Genomic DNA, 18,666 nt, shown 5'->3' on the forward strand with positions numbered 1-18,666 from the left:
TATCAAACTCAGATAGAAACAGGGGCCACTAAATTATGTAAAAAGATCCCTGAATGCTGCGTATTGGCTTAGAAAACCACATATTAACATTATCTATGTTCTATTGAATTTTTATTTATTTTGTTAAATATTTCCCAACTTTAATCTTATGGGTTCTTGGGGTAGTATTGTACCTCCAAGTGTGAAAACAATGTGTTGAATACCTTTGGGCTAGAGAATAGTACCATCAGGTGGATTTGGAACTGGGTGAAATGTTGGACCAAAGAAGAAGGTAACGGTTCATGGCACCTTGGAAGAGGGTTTCCAAGATCTGAGTTTTGTCATGTTATTTAACAGTCTGTTACCAATGCTTTGCATAAAGGAACAGAAGAGAAATTAAATATATATAAGACATAAAGCTGGGAGGGATATTAAAGATATTGGATGAAGCAAGTTTTTGAGATTTATGTGCTTTTCAAAGTTATTTATGTTTTCACTTCATGAAAATAAGAATCTCATGTTATAAATGCAATTTATAGGATGGACAAAAGTATGCTTTACATACCAGCTACACTATCTATAAAAGAATACCAATACTAGTAATATTAACAATATATTCTAACTTTCTCCATAAAAATTTAAATCATTGACATAGATCTTCAAGTTAGACATTTCCTCAAAAATATGGTTTCTCATGAATTGAACAAACTCCTACAATAATGACCTATTGTCCTTTAGTATGTTTACTCTTTTCTTAAAACTGGTTAGTATTACCTACCTGCCTTCTCTTTCTACTACCCAATTTCTGTATAGTGGTTATTTTATTCATCATATGTAAAAGCCAGACAGAACAGTTTCAAGCTTACCTACTAAAGTGAACTATTGACAAGAAATTAAGCCATTGAAAAAAATTTGAAATGGATACATGAAAAGTCACTGATTCTAATTATTACTATGTCCTTTAGCAGTTTAACTGTTGTAAAGCAATGGTCACAATGAGGAGGCCAAAGAGCACCCAAACTGTTTTGACCAGCAAACCCTTGAATTCTTTGCCATGTAGAGACCTAGCAATGAAGGGTAAAGCCAGTTTAGAATATAAACTCACATGTAAAAGCTTACAGAGGACGACAATAGAAGATTATAAGCAGGATCATATTGCAAACTGTGAAGAGGTGGAGGAAAATGTGTGTAAAGAAAGCTGGACACAGCCACCAGCTAAGCCAGCTCAACAGCATTTAGAAATAAAACTAGAACAAAAGAAAGTCCCCCTCCCCCTTCAAATGACACACCTCATTGTTTCCATATTGATCTATTTTAATAATTAATGACTGGAGAACAACTGCATTTGAATATCAACACCTCTGTCCTTGATGTGCTATAATAAGGGAAAGGAAATGAGCTTCAGAAAAGGCAGGAAGAGCAGCTGGAGACATGCGACCCTACCGGAGGCAACCCCATTTTGGAAGCACCCAGAGAACAATTTTCAAGCCATCTGAAAGAAGAGAAAATGTCACATAACTGGAGGGAAAAGCTACCCCTAGAAGTTGTAGTTCTACCTTATTAGCCTCAAAGGCAACTATATGAAAACCAAGAACTACAACCTTTTTAGGGTGTCTTTCTCAAGCCTATGAGATTTGGATGGGTACAATCGGCCTGTAAATACTGAGTTGTTTCTATGTGCTCTACTCCACTAGAATATGGCTTCCTTTATGGCACAAACCATATTTATTGCCTCTCTTTGTATCCTTGTGCTAAGCACTGGGGCTACAAAGAAAGGTGACAATAGTCCCTATCCTCGGGGAGCCCACAGACTAACGGCAGAGACAACATGCCAACAGCTATCTATAAACAAGCTCAAAACAGTATCATTTGGAGCCATCTCAGAGGGAAGCAACTAGATTAGGACAAAATTGCTGTTGAAGGTGGGGTTTTACCTGAGATTTAAAGGAAGTTTGGGAAACAAGGAAGAAGGGGTGAGAGAGAGCATTCTAGCTATGGGGATCACCAGAGAAAATCCATCGCAATATCTTGTTGAGGAGTAAATAATGTGAAAATTTGCCCTAGTCAGTCAAATGCTGTTTTATAGTCAACAACCAACCAACAAGGAAGGTCTCATTGCCTTCAACTGTGTGACTCTAAAGAAAAGGACTGCTTGAGATTATTATTATATGTACATGCCTGTGGCTCCCTTCTTTTGTACACTGCTGTAGACTATTATCACAGAGGTTTTCAAGAAAAGAGAAAGTAGGGTCATGGGCAGAAGTGGTTGGAATGTTCTTGATTGCATTTGCTGAGTAATAACGAGTAACTGGGATGTTTTTCAAATAATCTGTTATCCTCTTCTATTTCAGATATCTTAGGCTTTCAAAATCATGCTGCCTTTAAACTTAATCATCTCTGTGGAGAACCTGGTCTGCTGGTATAGTCTCCAAGCACTCAGGGTAAGCTCCATGCAATGATGACACACCAGGGAAGGAGACTATGGACCTAAGGAATTGACCTAGCCTACCTAGCCCTTTAAACTCTAAGAGTCTGAGTGTCTAGAAATCATTTTCACCAATACCACTGGAATTGTTTAAGATAACATTCAACCATCTATATACTGTAGTCATGAGCTGAAATACCGGGTGGGTGGTGGGTGGGAATTCAGGTTCACAAAATATGTAAAATATAATTTGACTATTGCCTATACATATTTCAACAATGTGTCCCAGAGTTTAAATAGTTAATCCTGAGGATTATTGTATACCTCAGCTGAAATCACACATTCACTCATGATACTAAAATTCCTTTTGAGTTATAAATTTTATTCAATAATTAAACTCAAAGATTTCTGTGAGGTTGCAATTACATAATGAAGTTAATAAAGCCACCATATTTTGTGTTTAGTTTGATGTTTTCTACAATGTTGATTTAGTAACAAAATAATGTGACTATAACATTTAGTACCAGTTACCAAGATGCAGTCAAATAAGGTGATGGCTGTCATTATCTATAGGGACAGATCTCTCAAATTAAAATACTTGGATTTATTCCACTTAATTTCATTTGTGAAGTGACCTTTAAAAAAACAAATAGAAAACTATTAATTGCATTATTTCAAACCTCATACCAATCTATATTAATAATTGACAAATTGTAATGAGAACCTACTAAGAGGCAGTATGGTGTTGTGGAAAGAATGCTGGACTTGGAGTCAGGAGAGGCCTAGGTTCAAATTGTTCCTCTGATGCTTGCAAGCTATATGACCATGGTTAAGTCAGTTAACCTCTCTGAGCCTCAGTTTCCTCAACAGTAAAATGGGGACAATAATGTTTGTTGTGCCTAACTCACAGGCTGTTGTGAGGATCAAACAAGAGAATGCATATAAAGTACTTTTAAAGCATCAGAGAAATGTCAGCTGCCATGGTGAGATGGCATCTCCTAGTAGGAGATGCAAGAAGGAAACTAGATTGTCTGTTTACAATGCAGGTGGGAAGAAAATTTGGAGCACATGAAAAGGCAACCAACAATGGAAAAGATAAACATTCAGAAAATACAAGAAATCATAAGGCAATTTATGGTGAAATGTCAAAGAAATAGTTTAGACCAATGGTCTCCAAAGTGGAGTGTAGGAATCCTGGGGGTACACCACAAACTAATTCATTGATTAGAATGCAGAAAAATATAAGAAAACTATACAGTTTGTACTGTATGTACATATGCATATGTGAAGATAGAAATTAAGCTTGAATAATATCTAAAATACGCATTGATGCTGTTACCCTCACCTGGTCTGCATGTCATATATTCATTCACAGTTCATATTCAGTAAGCAAGGTGACTCAAGGGAAAAATGGGCAGGCTAGAGCTCAGGGCAGGGGCCAGGAACTCTCACTCGGTTCACTTTCAATGTGTGCTAGCTTACCATCTGTGTGTCCCTGTTAAGTCAATTTCTGGATCTTATTCTCTGGTTTTAACTAAACCAATCCTCAAAAATATTCCTGCAAAGGAATTGCAGGTTTAAAAGAGTACTAATGAATAATGCAAGCATAAGAAAACAAAGAGAAAATGTTATGGCTAACACCTCTCTTGCTCCTTGGATGAGATAATCAGTCATGTTACGAGGTAAAAATGACAATTGAATCAGATAGAACAAGAAGCTGGCTCCCCAAAATAAAAATTCTCAAGGCAATGTGCAACATGGATTTATTCCTTCTACTACTAATGCTAAACTCCACCTAAAGTGTTTATTGTACTTTATTAGACTATTGTATATCAGCAAATGATAGTATGAAACCATCACAATTTAAAAACTCAACATTCAGAACATGATGATGAAACTACAATTTTGTTTAGTCATTTTAAAAATCATCCAGGCATGAAAACTAGGGCACTCCCTACTCCTCATGCTCTCATTTTATATTTCTACTTGTTTTTATAATATACATACTCTATTAGTACAGTTGGACATGTAAATAATAACTAAATATATATGTTTGTGTGTGAGCTAAAAAAGTCTTTTACTAATAGCATGAGCGGTGAAATGAACGTGACAAGAGTTCATTGGAAGGAAGAGAGTGATGGATTGCAGAGAGTTGGAAAGACTTCACTGAAAGGGGGAATTAAGCTAGATGTTGAAAGACGGGCTCGATTTGCATGTGGTGGAAAGTGAGAGAGGTCCTCCATGCAGTAATGATAATGGACAGAAGGACGAGAAGAGTGGACAGTGGAAGGGAAATGGTATGAACAGAGGACTAGTAATGAGAAAGGAAGAAGGAGAGAGAAGGAGAAATGGTGGGAAGGAAGGATGGGCTAGAGAGGAGGCAGAAGTAAGATATATTTCCAATACAGGGAATTTGTCTAGAGAGATGGGTCAGAACAAATTAAAAATGGCTAGCCCTTTGGACCCTCCACTATCTGGTTCCAACATCCCTTTCCAGCCATTTGTCTTCTGACCCCCTTTGGAATGTACTATGTTCTAATCAAGATGGGCACTTCTAGGTGTTCCCTGAATGTATTATTCCATCCAATAGCTATATGCATTTATGTTTCTAAGTGTAGAATACATTTCTCCTCTGCATCTCTGCCTGGAAGAATTCTGCCTTTTCTCTCAGGCTCAGCTCTTTTCAGGTGTCACTTTCTCTGGGAAACCTCTTATCACACCAGTTATCACCCCAGGGTTCTCCTATTCTACAAATTACTTGTATTCATCCCCACCCCCAGTAGAACCCTGGGTCATTTTTATCTTTCCTTATCTTATCTATTATTTTTCATTTTTATCTTTCTATCCCCAGGGTCCCGCAGAGAGCCTTTCACTTAGTTGGTGCCGAAGGGAGGTTTATTTAATTGGATTATTGTGGAGGGCCTTGAATGCAAATCAAAGGGTTGAGTTTTACCCATCAGTAAGGTTAAGACTCCTTGAAAGCTTAGAAAGGCTGGTCTGGTGGGCTTAGACTAGGAGCTCCTAGAAGGCAGGCACTGTCTTTTGTATTTTTTTTGTATCCCCAGTACCTAGCACATAGTAGGTACTTAATAAATGTTAGTTGACTGACTAGTAGTATGTAATTTAAAAAAGTATATTTAAAATACATAATTTATGACAAAATTCTCAGTTGAGAAAAGCTACCTGCCAGTGGTTAGAAGGCATTATTGATTTTGAGAAAGCACAGGCAAGAAATTAAAGATTGGGAGCAGAGACTGTCAGGCTCCTTCCTGGCTCCTCTTTATTTTCTCACTGTTTTCTCACTTGGTGACCTCAGCGACATTAATTATCACCCCAATGGAGATTACTCACAAAGTCTTATTGTCTCCAGTTGCTTATTGGGTATTTCAAATGGAATTTTCCACAGGCTTCTCAAATGCAAAAACTAAAATCATGAAAAATGAAAATCATTATCTTTTCTTTCAAACTCATCTCTCTCCCTAACTTTCCCAGGTTAGTCAAGGATTCCACCATCATCCTTGTCACCCAAGTTTGCAATCTTGAAATTTTCCTCCCTCTTCCTTATCCCACATAACCAACCAATCATGTCCAACTCAACATTGTGTTTGGGGTTGAAAAGGAATGGAGGAAGGAAGGAAGGAAGCAAGGAAAGAAGGAAGGAAGGAAGGAAGCATCAAGTCTAGATAATGGCACACCCCATTTCTACTATATCATCAATGTACAAGGTTGTGATTTGGTTTTTGTACTCCATTTTGTTTCCAAAAACAAATGGAGAAGTTGGGTCACTGTACAGAGACAAAGCCCCCCAAATATCTCTCCTCTCAAGGAACCCATAGTCTGCTGCCAGAAACAACAGATACATAGAAAAATATGAAATATATGCTAAGGATAACGATATCTTCTGAGGAGATAAAGACAGGTTTCCTATAGGAAGTGCCCCTGGATCTTGAGGAGGCCAAGGATCCTATGAGAAGAGTTAAGAAGGGAAAACCTCTCCAAGATAGGGATACTTCCTAGCGATATGACTCTGGGCAAGTCACTTCACCCTGCTTGCCTCATTTTACTCAGCTGTAAAATGAGTGAAGAAGGAAGTGGTAAACCACTCCAGCATCTTTGCCAAGAAAGCCCCAAATGGGGTCGAGTCAGACACAACTTAAACGACTGAACAACAACAAAGGGTAAGGTGAAGGTGAGGACAAAAGTTCGTTTCACGCCTGGTAGAAAGCTCATGCCATGTCAGAAAGGCAGCAGAAGGAATGGTGTACTTGTGGAACAATGAGGAGGCTCCTTAGCACAGTGGTGGGCACATAGTAGGTCCTCACTAAGTGATTGTTGATTGACATAGAGCATGTGAAAGAGAATGATATGCAATAGCCTGGTGAGATTGGAGAACTGGGGAGTATTGTGGAGTGTTGTGAGCAGACTTCATGGTGGAGGGAATCAGGAGCCCCGCATATACTGAAGAATTCCATAGTTGGACCTGTGCTTTCAACAATCACCTTTGCAGCCATGTAGACTATCTACAGGCAGGCCATTGTGATACTCCAGGACAGAGGTGATGAGGGCTTGACTGGAGGAGCAGCTATGTGAATGGAGGGCAGACAATATGACAGATTGAAAGTTGGAAGGGACTCCAGAGTCCACTCATCCAACTTCCCCAGTGACACATGAGAGCCAAAGAGAGGAAGAGGTTGTCCCAAGGCTACACCTGGCTCACTTAAGGGATGGAGTTAGGATTCAAAACCACGTTTTCGACCTCCAAAGCCAGGATTCTTTCAGCTGTATCACACAAATCTACAGATGTCACAAAGAGGGAGGGGAAGGATAGAATGGCATTTGGGTTCCAAATGTTGGGCTGGATATAAGATGGAAAGAGAGAAAAATAAGGCCTAAACTTGGATTCCACAAGCACTTTTACATGTGTAAGACTGGTGAGATGTATCAGTTCAATGAAAAAAGATCTGTGAGTTTTAGTGAATGGCAAGCTCATACCTCTAGAAAGGTAGGGCAGCTAACTGTATTGGGAGAGATGCTTCTGTTCAGGTCAAGGGAAGTGATAGCTTTCTGTGGTCCAGCTCACACCATATCTATGAATTTTATCTGGGCACCATATTTCAGGAAGAACCCTGATGCCATAGAGGGTACCTAGAGGTTGTCTAGAATGATGAAAGGCTTCAAGATTAGGCCCTATGAGGTTTAGGTGAAGGAAATTGGAGAGACACAATCCAGAGAAGAGAAGACTTAAAGGGGACAGAATAGTTGTCTTCAGTTATTTGAAATAATGGATAAAAGTGGGAAAAAGGCAGATTTTGGCTTCATTTAGGGAACAATTTCCTAATGCTTAGAACTATTCCTTCTTGGAAGGGGTTGCTTTGGGAGGCTGCTGGCTTCACCACAACTGATGCCTCCTATAAACAGGAGAGATGGCCACTTCTGGGTTTGTTGCACAGAAGATTACAGCACAGGGTGGACTCGACTTCTGGGCTACCTTCCAACTTTAATAGGTTGTGACTTGGGGATTTAAATGATAGCAATTTTCAGAAACCATTAGTACAGGTACAACTTAAATTGGGATCTTTTTAATAGCAATTTAAAAATTTATAAATTTTATTCCTTCTATTTTTTCTACAAAGCTGCATTGAACATGGCTGCCCTTAAGAAAATATTAAAGTCCAGTAGTGAAGCTTTCAGGGATAGGGGGATGGCTTTTTAAGAAAAATGTCATGCACTCTTGGATCTATATGATTATGCCAGAACAAGTCACTGAAAACTAAGAAAAAATAATCTGTCACTCATGTCTTGTCTACACAGTGCTGAACATATATAGGCAATGAAGTTATTTTCATATGAATATTTCTCCTAATTAAAGCTCTGTCACAGTTCTAAAAACATGAATTTAACTTTTCAAAGGAATACATTTATGTGATTGCCTCAAAGTAGTTCAAACATCTACATAACTAAATCCACTTTCCATTAGTTTTCATTGGGATACCTTGATATGTCTTGATGGGTTCAGCTGAATACTGAGCTTCAAATAAGAAAGGGAAGATCTCTTGCTTAGCTATTCTCCTTATATTTGCACAACAGACTATATATTTTTCCTACCAGAAATATTTTGCCTCAAGAGCTGCAGGCACCATCAGCTGAACCATCATCATTAATCATTCAGAAATATCCTGTAAATATATGAGTTGACTACCATGATGTAGCATAGTTCCTATTCTCAGAGCAGCTACACGTCCCTTGGGAACTAATTAAGATTCAGTGACAGGCAACAGCCAATGAGACAAGCTATTTAATATAGAACCTAGGGAATCCCTTCCAGTTGTGGGGAATAGAGTAAATGATCAGCAATCTAAAAAAATCACCAAAGAGCATTGTCAGATATGGAAACAATCTGAGTAAAAAATGGAAAATGTTATTTTTAGGTTTTCTAGCTGATGAGAATGTTGTGGAGTTTTGATGGACTTAGTTCTCGAAAGCAATGTTTTTAATATCATGTCTAATACATAAAAGCATTCATCATTTTAAAATACTTTTCTCATAGATGTGTCATGTAACAAAATGGGAATTTAATTTCATCTCCAGTCCTGGAACTAAGATATTAGGTAATAGACTGCTAAGGTAGATGGGTCCCAGATGATGAAGGGCTATAGATGCCAGGCTGAAGATTTTTTATTTTTCTCCTCAAAGCAAAAGGAAGTCTTTGAAAAGACATGAATGCTGGGGTGATATGGTCAGATCTGTGCTTTAGGAAAATCTGACTGCTATGTGGAAAATGGGTGAAGAAGGAGACAGAGCAGTTCAAAGCACATTGCAGTAGTGCGGGTGAGACATGGGTGTACATGGAAGAGGGAAGTCTCAAAGATGATCTCGAGGAATCTACTCAACCAGTCCTAGCCACTACTTATCTACAGTCTTGCATCTCCAACTATCTGACGTCTCAAGTGGAACGTCCCATAGACATCTTAAAGACATGTCCTATTCAATCTCATTATCTTTGCCTCCAAACCCTACCCTGCCTCCAAGCTTCTCTACTACTGTTGAGGGCACCAGTCTCCCAGCCTCTCAGGCTCTCAGCCTAGAAGTCATGCTGGACTCCTCACTATTTCTTACCCCTCATATCCAAAATGGTGCCAAGGCCTGTCAGTTTCACACCTGCAGCCTCTCTGAAATATGCCTCTTCTCTCCTCTGATGCTTCGCCCACTCTTGTACAGACCTGTCACCTCACTCCTGGACTATTGCTATAGCTGCTGTGTATGTGTGTTTGTGTATGTGTGTGTGGGGGTCCTGCTTGCTTCCAATTCAGTTCATCTTCTATCCAGTCACCAAAGCAATTTCCCTAAAACACAGTTCCGATCATGTCTGTCACCCTTCCCCCAAAAAACAAACCCAACAAATTCCCATGGCTCCCTATCACCTCCAGGATCAAATACAAAAGCCTCCAGTTTGTTCTCAAAGCCCTTCATAATCCAGGCCCCTCCCCTCATATTTCCAGTCTTCATATTATACCCTCTGTCTCTACTTCCACCCCGTGACACAGGCTTCCTTGATGTGCCACAAGTACATTACTCTATATTTTGGCTCCAGGCAGTTTCTCTGTCTGTCCCTTATGCCTGGCCCCTGGCTTCTTGTAAGTCCCAGAGAAATCCTACTTCCTGTAGGAAGACTTTCCCAATGCCTCCCTCTCAATTTTAGTGGGTTTCTCTTGTTGGTCACTTCCTATGGACCGTGCTTACAGAGCTTATTTTCACATACTTGTTTGCATGTTGTCTCCCCCATTAGACTGTGAATTCCTTGAAGACAGGAACTGTCTTTTGGCTTTCTTTATATTCCCTGTACTTTGTGTCCCGATCAGAGTGCCTGGCACATAGTAGGTGCTCAATAAATGCTAGTTGACTGAAGAGGCATAAATGGGGACCTCATCATATTAGGTGAATTCCCAAACCCATTACCATCCTTCAAGCCATCCAATTTGGTAACTCTGAGGTCACCCTCAATCCCTACTCACTCATTTCTCACATTTAGTCAGCTGCCAGATTTTGTGGACTGATTGATTCTACCTGTACAAAATCTGTCAGATATGTTCCCTTCTCCTTCCTCAAAGAACCATTACTCATTTCGGTCCTTAGCATTTACCACCTGAATTACGACAACAGCATTTTAATTTGACTTCTTGCCTTGTCTCTCCCCTCTCCAATTCATTATTCACTGTTGACAAAGTGAATTTCATGAAGTGCAGGACCAGTTCAAAGAATTACTGTGGCTCCTTATTGTCTCTAGTGTAAACATGATTTCACCTTCATTTCATCATTTTTGATTTCTATTTTTGGGTGCATTTTAAAATATAAATTATTATTTCAATAGTGGATGTGTGTAACTTATAGTGATGAGAGCTGTGTGTGAGTGTGAGTGTGTGTGAGTGTCTGTATGTGTGTGTGTGGTGTAAAGTACTGCCCTTGGCACTTACTATTTTAGCTCTTCCTGTGAACATCATTTAATCTTTTCTATTTTTAAGTGACCAGTTTTCTCTCACTTGCTTTTTTGGGAACTAATGTAATTCATTTATATTTCAAACGGAACTAAAAGAATGGAAAGTATCAAGAACTTTACTAACTCAATCAATCAATAAATGTTTTTTAAGTGCCTACTATGTTCCAGGCTCTGTGTTAAGCGCTAGGGATCCAAAAATACACAAAAGACAGTGCCTGCTCTTGAGGAGCTTATAATCTAATGGGGGAGACATTATAGAAGCAAATATATATATATATATATATATAAATATATGTGTGTGTGTGTGTATGTAGCAAGCTATCTATAGGAAAAATAGGAAACAATTCACAGAGGGAAGGTGGTAGAATTAAGAAGGGTTAGGAAAAGCTTCTTGCAAAAGGTGGGATTTGAGTTGGAACTTAAAAGAAGCCAAGGAAGGCAGGAGGTGGAGAATTCTGGGCTGGGCAGTGGCCAGAGAGAATGCCCAGAGCCAAGAGATGGGGTGTTGTCATTTGTGGCCCAGCCAGGAGGCCAGTGTCACTGGATCAAAGAGTACATGGTAGGGAGTAAGGTATAAGAAGACTGGAGAGGTAGGAGGGCCCTGGGTTAAGGAGGGCCCTGAATGCCAAACAGAGCATTTTCTAATTCCTCCTAGAGTTGATAGGGAGCCAGTGCAGTTTACTGAGTAGGGAGTGACATGGTAAAACGTGTGCCTCAGGTAAATCACTTTGTTGACTGAATTGATAGATAAAAAAAGAGATTCTTTTTTTCCCCTTGAGAATTAGTGAAAAGAATTATCTAGCATCTAGACATTTTTGCGAGAATAAAAAAGAATAGCAAAAGTACCAGAGATTGAGGAAATAATTTTGTTTTGAATTTAGCTTAAGTGAAAGCAGACGGCACCATGCTCTCCCTACAAGGGGGATCCTCACAGAATCACTGAAGATGGTGTAAATAATTGTGGAGATAATTGTAATGTTTGGTAGACAACATAATGAGAGTAAAGAATAGTGAAGGTCTTTTGCTCCCTCTCTAAAAGTTGAAGCATGTCAATTAAAAAGAAATCAATACTTTATGAAATCATCAAATTTTCTAATTTAATAATTCAGCCTAGAATTTTTGCCTGGAATTGGAGCTGACTGGTCTAGGCTGTACTCTTTTCTGAAAAGCAAGATATTTCCCCTTTTCCATTTCTGATACCTTTCCATTACTCATATTCCATAGTGTTGGAAGCATCAAACATACAGTGCGAACCATATTGAAATGTCATTGGGAAATAGTTAACAAAAGAAATACAAATGCAACAGAACATAGATAATGCTAATATGTGGATTTCTAAGTCAGTCTGTGTTCTCAGGGATCCTCACATCTCTAGTTCTATTTCATTCCAACAGCACTGCAGTATCACATGCCCCTGATGAGGACTCAGCTTCCTTCCCATCTACCTATGTTTTCAGTTCTTATGCTAGAGGTCATCTGGTCCAGATTCCCTAAGTCCATGATGGGCAGCTAGATCCTCTTCTACTATCTCCTTACTTATTTTGGGAATCAATTCTCCACTAGCCATATTTGTACTGAATGTTTTCCAAGGCAGAAAAAAATAAACAATAGCTGAGAATTTCTGCCTTCTTCCCATCATGTATGTTCTGGAATTAGACATGAGAATAGCATCTTGTCTTTATCTACTTTTAAGTATAGTTTTCAAATAAATCTTTATTCTTTTCAGATAATTCTGTGGGTCTATCTTCAATTGTTTTTTTACCAAAAATTTGAAACCTCAGCTGAAACAAATTAATTTCTTCTTAATTTTTATTAAATAGTCAAATTGAATTGCAGTAAAAACACTTCCCCCCCCTTCCCCCACCAAAGTACAATACCAAGTGTATCAGGAAATATCCAGATATGTAGGCTATAAAGCTTTACTAAAACAGAGCACACCAGCATAAATTAGCATTTAATTCTGAAATGCTCCTTGGTTAGAGCAAAAGACTGGTGGATTCTTTAAAAGACTGGTAAGAGAAAATAGAAATTGTTCATCAAGAGTCCATGTTGCTTATAAAAAGTAGAGTATCAACAAATAATTGAATTAAGGTCATAAAAGAATGTCTTGAAATAGAATGGAATTTAAAATAATTTAAAATTTCAACAAGTCTTTTGTTTAAAATGTCAATAAATGCTTTTGTTGAAAAACAGTCCATTTCTAGCCTCAGGGACACAAACAGGTTTGCTACATGTGTACTTACTTTCCAATTGCGTTGGGTAACACGGTAAGTTGATTGTCATCTACTTTTAGAGTAGTTAGTTTTTTCAACAGTCCTAAAAAAAAGAAGGAGGACTGTTAGTGTATAAGAGCAGATCTGTAACAATAAACTTTGTATTAAAAAAAGGAATCACTTGTCATGAACACATATCACTTATCTTTGGCTATGTGCTTCTTAAATAAACACACAGAGAATTCTAGATGTCACAGAAATTAGAGTGCTGGGCCTGAAGTCAGGGAGGTTTATCTTTGTGAGCTCAAATCTGGCCTCAGATGTTTACTAACTGGACCAGTCACTTAACCCTGTTTGCCTCAGTTTCCTCATCTGTAAAATGAACTGGAGAAGGAAATGGCAAACCACTCTAGCATCTTTGCCAAGAAAAGGCCAAATGGGGTCACAAAGAGTTGTACACAAATGAAGTGACTGAACCACAACAAAATTAAATTGAATTTACCAAGTATTCTATACAAGGCATCATGCTAGGTTCTAAGAATACAAAAACAAAATGAAAAATGGGTCCAACAAGCGTTCAATCTACCAGGGATACAAGATATTTCCACAGATTAATGACTACAGTATAATTTGAAGAGGGAAAGAGAACTAAGAACTAAATGGGTCAGGGAAAGTTTCTCATCTGAGGTGGCTCCCAGGATGGGCCTTGAAGGAAACTAAAGATCTTGGGAACCAGAAGTGAGGAGAGAGGGCATATAAGTATGGAGGACTTCCTAGGTACAGAAAATCCCTTCAATTTCATGAGAATCCCAGGTAGAATGTACAGAACTAAGAATTTGAGTTGTCAAGCTCTGCTGTGACACAAAAGAAAAGCAAATCTGAGTTTAAGCTTCTCTTAGACTAGATTTTTACCTGTGTGAACCCAGGAACTGACTGTTACCCTTGCTACAATAGGGATTCAAATATTTTTTCAATCAATGAAGAGTGACTACTAATATATTGCTATCCATTTCCAGAGGGATGACACACAGGCATTTCAAATTCAATATGTCCAAAACAGAATTCACTCCTTTTTAAGGTAGCATCAACCTCTCTTCCTAACTTTTCTCTTTCTTTGGAGAATTCCACTATCCTTTCAAGTCATCTAAGTACACAGCCTTGGAGTAATTTTTGACCCCCTCATCACCCACCTCCCACCTTCCTATACAGTTGCCAAGTCTTTTTAAATACATCCTGATAACATCTCTTACCTCTGTCTCCTCCCTCCCTCCCTCCCCCTCCTTCTGTCTCTCTCTCCATATATATGTATATACACACACACATATATGCACATGCGTACATTTTTTATTTCTACATATTGTAATAACTGGATTTCCATATAATTTGTTTGCTTTGGAATCCTACGGATTTTATTTTATGCATTTAAAACCATCATCCTGAGAAGGGTTCCAGAGACTTCCCCAGACTGACAGCAGCCAAAGACACAACAAAGATGAAGCACCTTTGTTTCATGCTGGGAATACAGCCCATCCTTGTGGACACTAGAGTGACCAGCTCTCACACTCATTTAAGGGTCTCCTTCTACACAAGTCCATGGGTTTCTCCAAGTGCCTCTACCCAATTCCTGTATTATATTTTATATGGATATAAATGAGGTGATATTTGTAATTTACTTAGCACAGTGCTTGGCACATAGTAGGTACTTAATAAATGCTTATTCCCTCCTTCCCTTACTTCCATGTGTACATTTGGTTTTTCCCCAAAGAAAGTCAGGTCTTTGAGAACAAGAACTTTTAGACATGTCGCTGTCCCTTCAGCACCAAGACATTGCCTGGCATATAGTAGGCATTCGATGATTTTCTGCTGATTAATTGGTTGACTGATTGGTAGTGATGATAATACCAGACTTCAGGACAGTTAGTGTGTCAGCTCACAGTCTGTTTCCTATGTGTCTTACAGACACAGGTAACATAACAGGCCTTGCCTTAAGTCATTAAGGGCTTCAAATTTTAGTACTTGGCCAAGAGGGAAGTCACAACAAATTGCCTTTTGGCTATCAAGTGCTGGACAGTAGGTTCCCTTACTCCTATAATTCTGGGATTCTCATGATTAATCAGTGTGATTTGTAAATGACTCTAACTGTTCAGTGACATGGCAGGTACAGCATCCTCACCTCAGCTATGAGATAGCCGATATGTAATTTTATAGCTTCAGCAGATAAAGCTCAAGGGGAAAAGTTGGCTTTCAAAAAATTCCTCTTTTTTTAATTTAATTTTTTTGTTTGATTCTGAAACGAAATGTAACCTATTCTATAAGCCATTGTTCCCAAATCACAAGCTGTTATTGCATTTCAAATTTTAACTCAAGGCAAAAGGGGTCTCTTCTACCCTCTTCTATTTCATTGGGAAAGTGAAAAAAGAAAATCCCACAATTAACCAACTGTTATTTATAGTATGATTTTCATTAGGCAAAATGAATAGGTAATTTAACTTCACTATTCCCATGTCTATAAGATTTCATCCTTAACACCATATCAGAAAGAGTCACCTCAAAAATTACTGCCACTATTCACAGGCAGGTGGAAGGAGGAAAAGGAGGGAATAAGTCGGGAAAGATTAAGGATAAACGGTTTTGTCTGTCATTACTAACGGGAAGGAAAAACAACTACTTAATACTTATTTCCAGGGGATGATGAGATAGTAACATACTGATTTAGAATGTTAATAGTATTGTTCTTTCATTCTTCACATATTTTTTTCAAAGACATTCAGAGAGAAGTGGTCCTGGGACAAGCAACTATACTGGTTTTTTAATATTTAATGTTCTTTGGACTATTGTACAAGGTAGTCAATTTTTTTAGTTAAATACAAATTATTAAGATGTAAGAATTTTTGGTGCAACTCCAGCAGCAGACAGGATAACAGAGATGATACATGGCTGATCCTGTGTGCACAGGGATCAGTAGTTAGATAAGGCTATCTGATTTGGAAATTAAAAGATCAACAATAACTTTGGAAGCTACTGTTTCAGTTGAAAGATGAAGTTAGAATTCAGTCTTCGAGCAGTCAGAAATAAGAGAAGAGAAGAGGTAGAGGAAATGTATATAGACTTTTTTTCTTAGAGTTTGGTTTTGATAGGGAAGAGAAATATGGTATGTTGACTTGAGGAGATGGTGGGGTCAAAGTTGGAGGAGACATGGACATTTCTATAAGCAGGAGGAAAGGAGCTAGGGGATAGGAAGGGATTGAAAATGAGAAAGAGCCAGGTAGACATACAGAAGGAGAAGAGAAGGAGAGATAGAAAGATACAGACACAAGAGTATGGGATCGAGGGGTAAGTAAAATGGCTGGTCTTGGCAAAGAGGAGAACCACTGCTTTATCACAGACTAGAGAAAGAGGAGAAAATGTCAGATGAGGTCAAGAGGATTTGAAATGGGGGGGAGGGGAGACCCAGGGCAAATGACTTTAATTTTCTAACTCAAGTACGAAGAAAGGTAAGATGTTAGGGTGGGAGTGGTAGGTAATGTGTGGGAGGTTTGGGGAGAGAAGAGGTTTGGAAAGGTCTCTGTGAAGAAATCGGCAAAAAGTTAAATAGGAAAGAGGGAAAGGATTACCTTGTAGTGATGAGGGTTCAGGTGAGATAAGACAACATATATGGAGTGAACACAATCAACATGGTTCATCAGCATATGAGGGGGTTCAAAGGAGTCAGATGGTGGTAGTTTTGCAGGATTGGTGTTTGGTAAACATGAACAGTGACAGAACAAGGGGTCATGGGATTCAATAACAGAGGATTTGTAATTTCAAATCTGGCTTCAGATACCTCCTAGCCATGTGACCCTGGACACGCCACTTAATACCTGACACTCTTTGCCCCTGATTGGAGGGCTAGTGGGCAGAGCAAAGACTCCCAAAGCCTCCATTGAAAGATCTGTCCCAGCAGCTTGTACCCCTCAGGATGGACTCCATAATACCCCCATGCCTCCATACCTTCTCCTCACCCTTCCCCCTTTCCTGTTTTCTGCTTCTTTTTTGTGTTGTCTTTCCCCATCCCATTGTAAGATGGCAGGAACTCTTTATTTTTTCATATTTGTGTCCCCAATGCTTAGCATAATGCTTGACACAGAATAGGTGCTTAAGACTGACTCTTTCTTAAATCTAAAATCAATGTTCAATAAAGCAAAAAAAAAAACTCACAAAAAAGATTTTAAAACTAGGTTGGAGGTATTATCGATACTTTTTTTTTGGAGAGGGGAAGGTGAGGCAATTAGCGTTAAGTGACTTGCCCAAGGTCTCCCAGCTAGCGTGTCAAGTGTCTCAAGTCGGATTTGAACTCAGGTCCTCCTGACTCCAGGTCTGGTGCTCTGTGACACCTAGCTGCTCCTGGAGGTATTATTGATTTCAAAGAAGAGAGAGAGGGTGATGATCAACGATGAAAATATTTGATTTCGCTTCTCTTTTATCTTTGTACTGGGAAGGAGACAACGAAGATGTTTAAGAGTGATATTGTTTAACTTCCCTGAATAGGTTTAAATCCCTAGGCCTTCAAACGATATCCTGAAGTACTGAAAGATCTGTCAGATGTGACTGTTTACTAATGGTTAATGATCTCTTAAAGTTTATGGAACTAGAAAAGTGCCAATATCTTGGTTTTTAAAATGCTGAAGATGATGGAATCTATAAAGCATAAGGCCAAAAGAGTTTGTTTTTGTTTCCTGATGGAATTCTAGAACATCATCCTCAAGAGCTGCTTTGTGGCCATTTCAAAAAAGAAGTAGCAATGACTTAAAATCTGCATGGCTTTATCAAGAATAGATCATAAAAACAGAATAGGTCATGTCAGATGAACCTCATTTTGGAACAAGCTTTGCTAAATTAGGGAAATTCTGTATCCAGAGAATATTTAGGTTTTAGGAAAAAATCAACATTTGACAAGATCTCTCATGTCATCTTGGTATATGGTCTAGATGGTCGTATAGCTCTAGGGATTTGGATCTGGAAGAATGACCAAAGAATGGTCATTACAGGAGCTAATGTAAGCATAGGAGGTTTTCAGCAAAATGCTTCTAGAATATGTGCTTACCTATGTGCTGCTAAAGAATGTTTTTTCAGTAATATGGAAGAAGCCATAGAAGGCATGATGGTCATATTTGTAGATGATGCAAAACTAATTCATTAAAAACTAACTAATTAAAGATAATTAACACTGGATGAAGAATTATCTGAAAAGGTATTAATAGGTTAGAATAATGGTCAAATAGAATAAAATGAAGTGTAATAGAGATAAGTAAAAGTTGTACATTGTTTAAATAAAAATCAACTTCAAAATTACGGGATGGATGAGGTATAGTACAATGGCAATGGAATTTGAACCCCACAGGGGCATGGACTTGTTGATATGATGAGAGGGGGCTGAACTGGGAAGAGTTGGTGCCATGTATAGGGAGAGGCTCAAGATGAGAAAGGCCAGAAGAACTTTTGGGAGCAGCATCCTGGAGGCAGAGAGAGAGAGAGAGAGAGAGAGAGAGAGAGAGAGAGAGAGAGAGAGAGAGATT

General features: G+C 38.7%; 1 protein-coding gene across 4 annotated transcripts in view; it reads right to left on the bottom strand.

The window, feature by feature from the left end:
* LOC138165242 (leucine-rich repeat-containing protein 7) overlaps positions 1-18,666 on the bottom strand; it is a 601,375-nt gene that overhangs the window by 131,589 nt on the left and 451,120 nt on the right. For all 4 annotated transcript variants that reach the window (XM_069093366.1, XM_069093369.1, XM_069093367.1 and 1 more), the window contains one exon: positions 13,142-13,214. In XM_069093366.1, coding sequence (XP_068949467.1) covers positions 13,142-13,214 — 73 coding nt within the window. The remainder of the gene's footprint in view (positions 1-13,141; positions 13,215-18,666) is intronic.

The sequence above is a fragment of the Petaurus breviceps genome, unplaced genomic scaffold (assembly GCF_028583685.1).
Source record: "Petaurus breviceps papuanus isolate PSGF00001 unplaced genomic scaffold, PetGlider_PUasm1.0 208, whole genome shotgun sequence".
NCBI classification, from domain to species: Eukaryota; Metazoa; Chordata; class Mammalia; order Diprotodontia; family Petauridae; genus Petaurus; species Petaurus breviceps.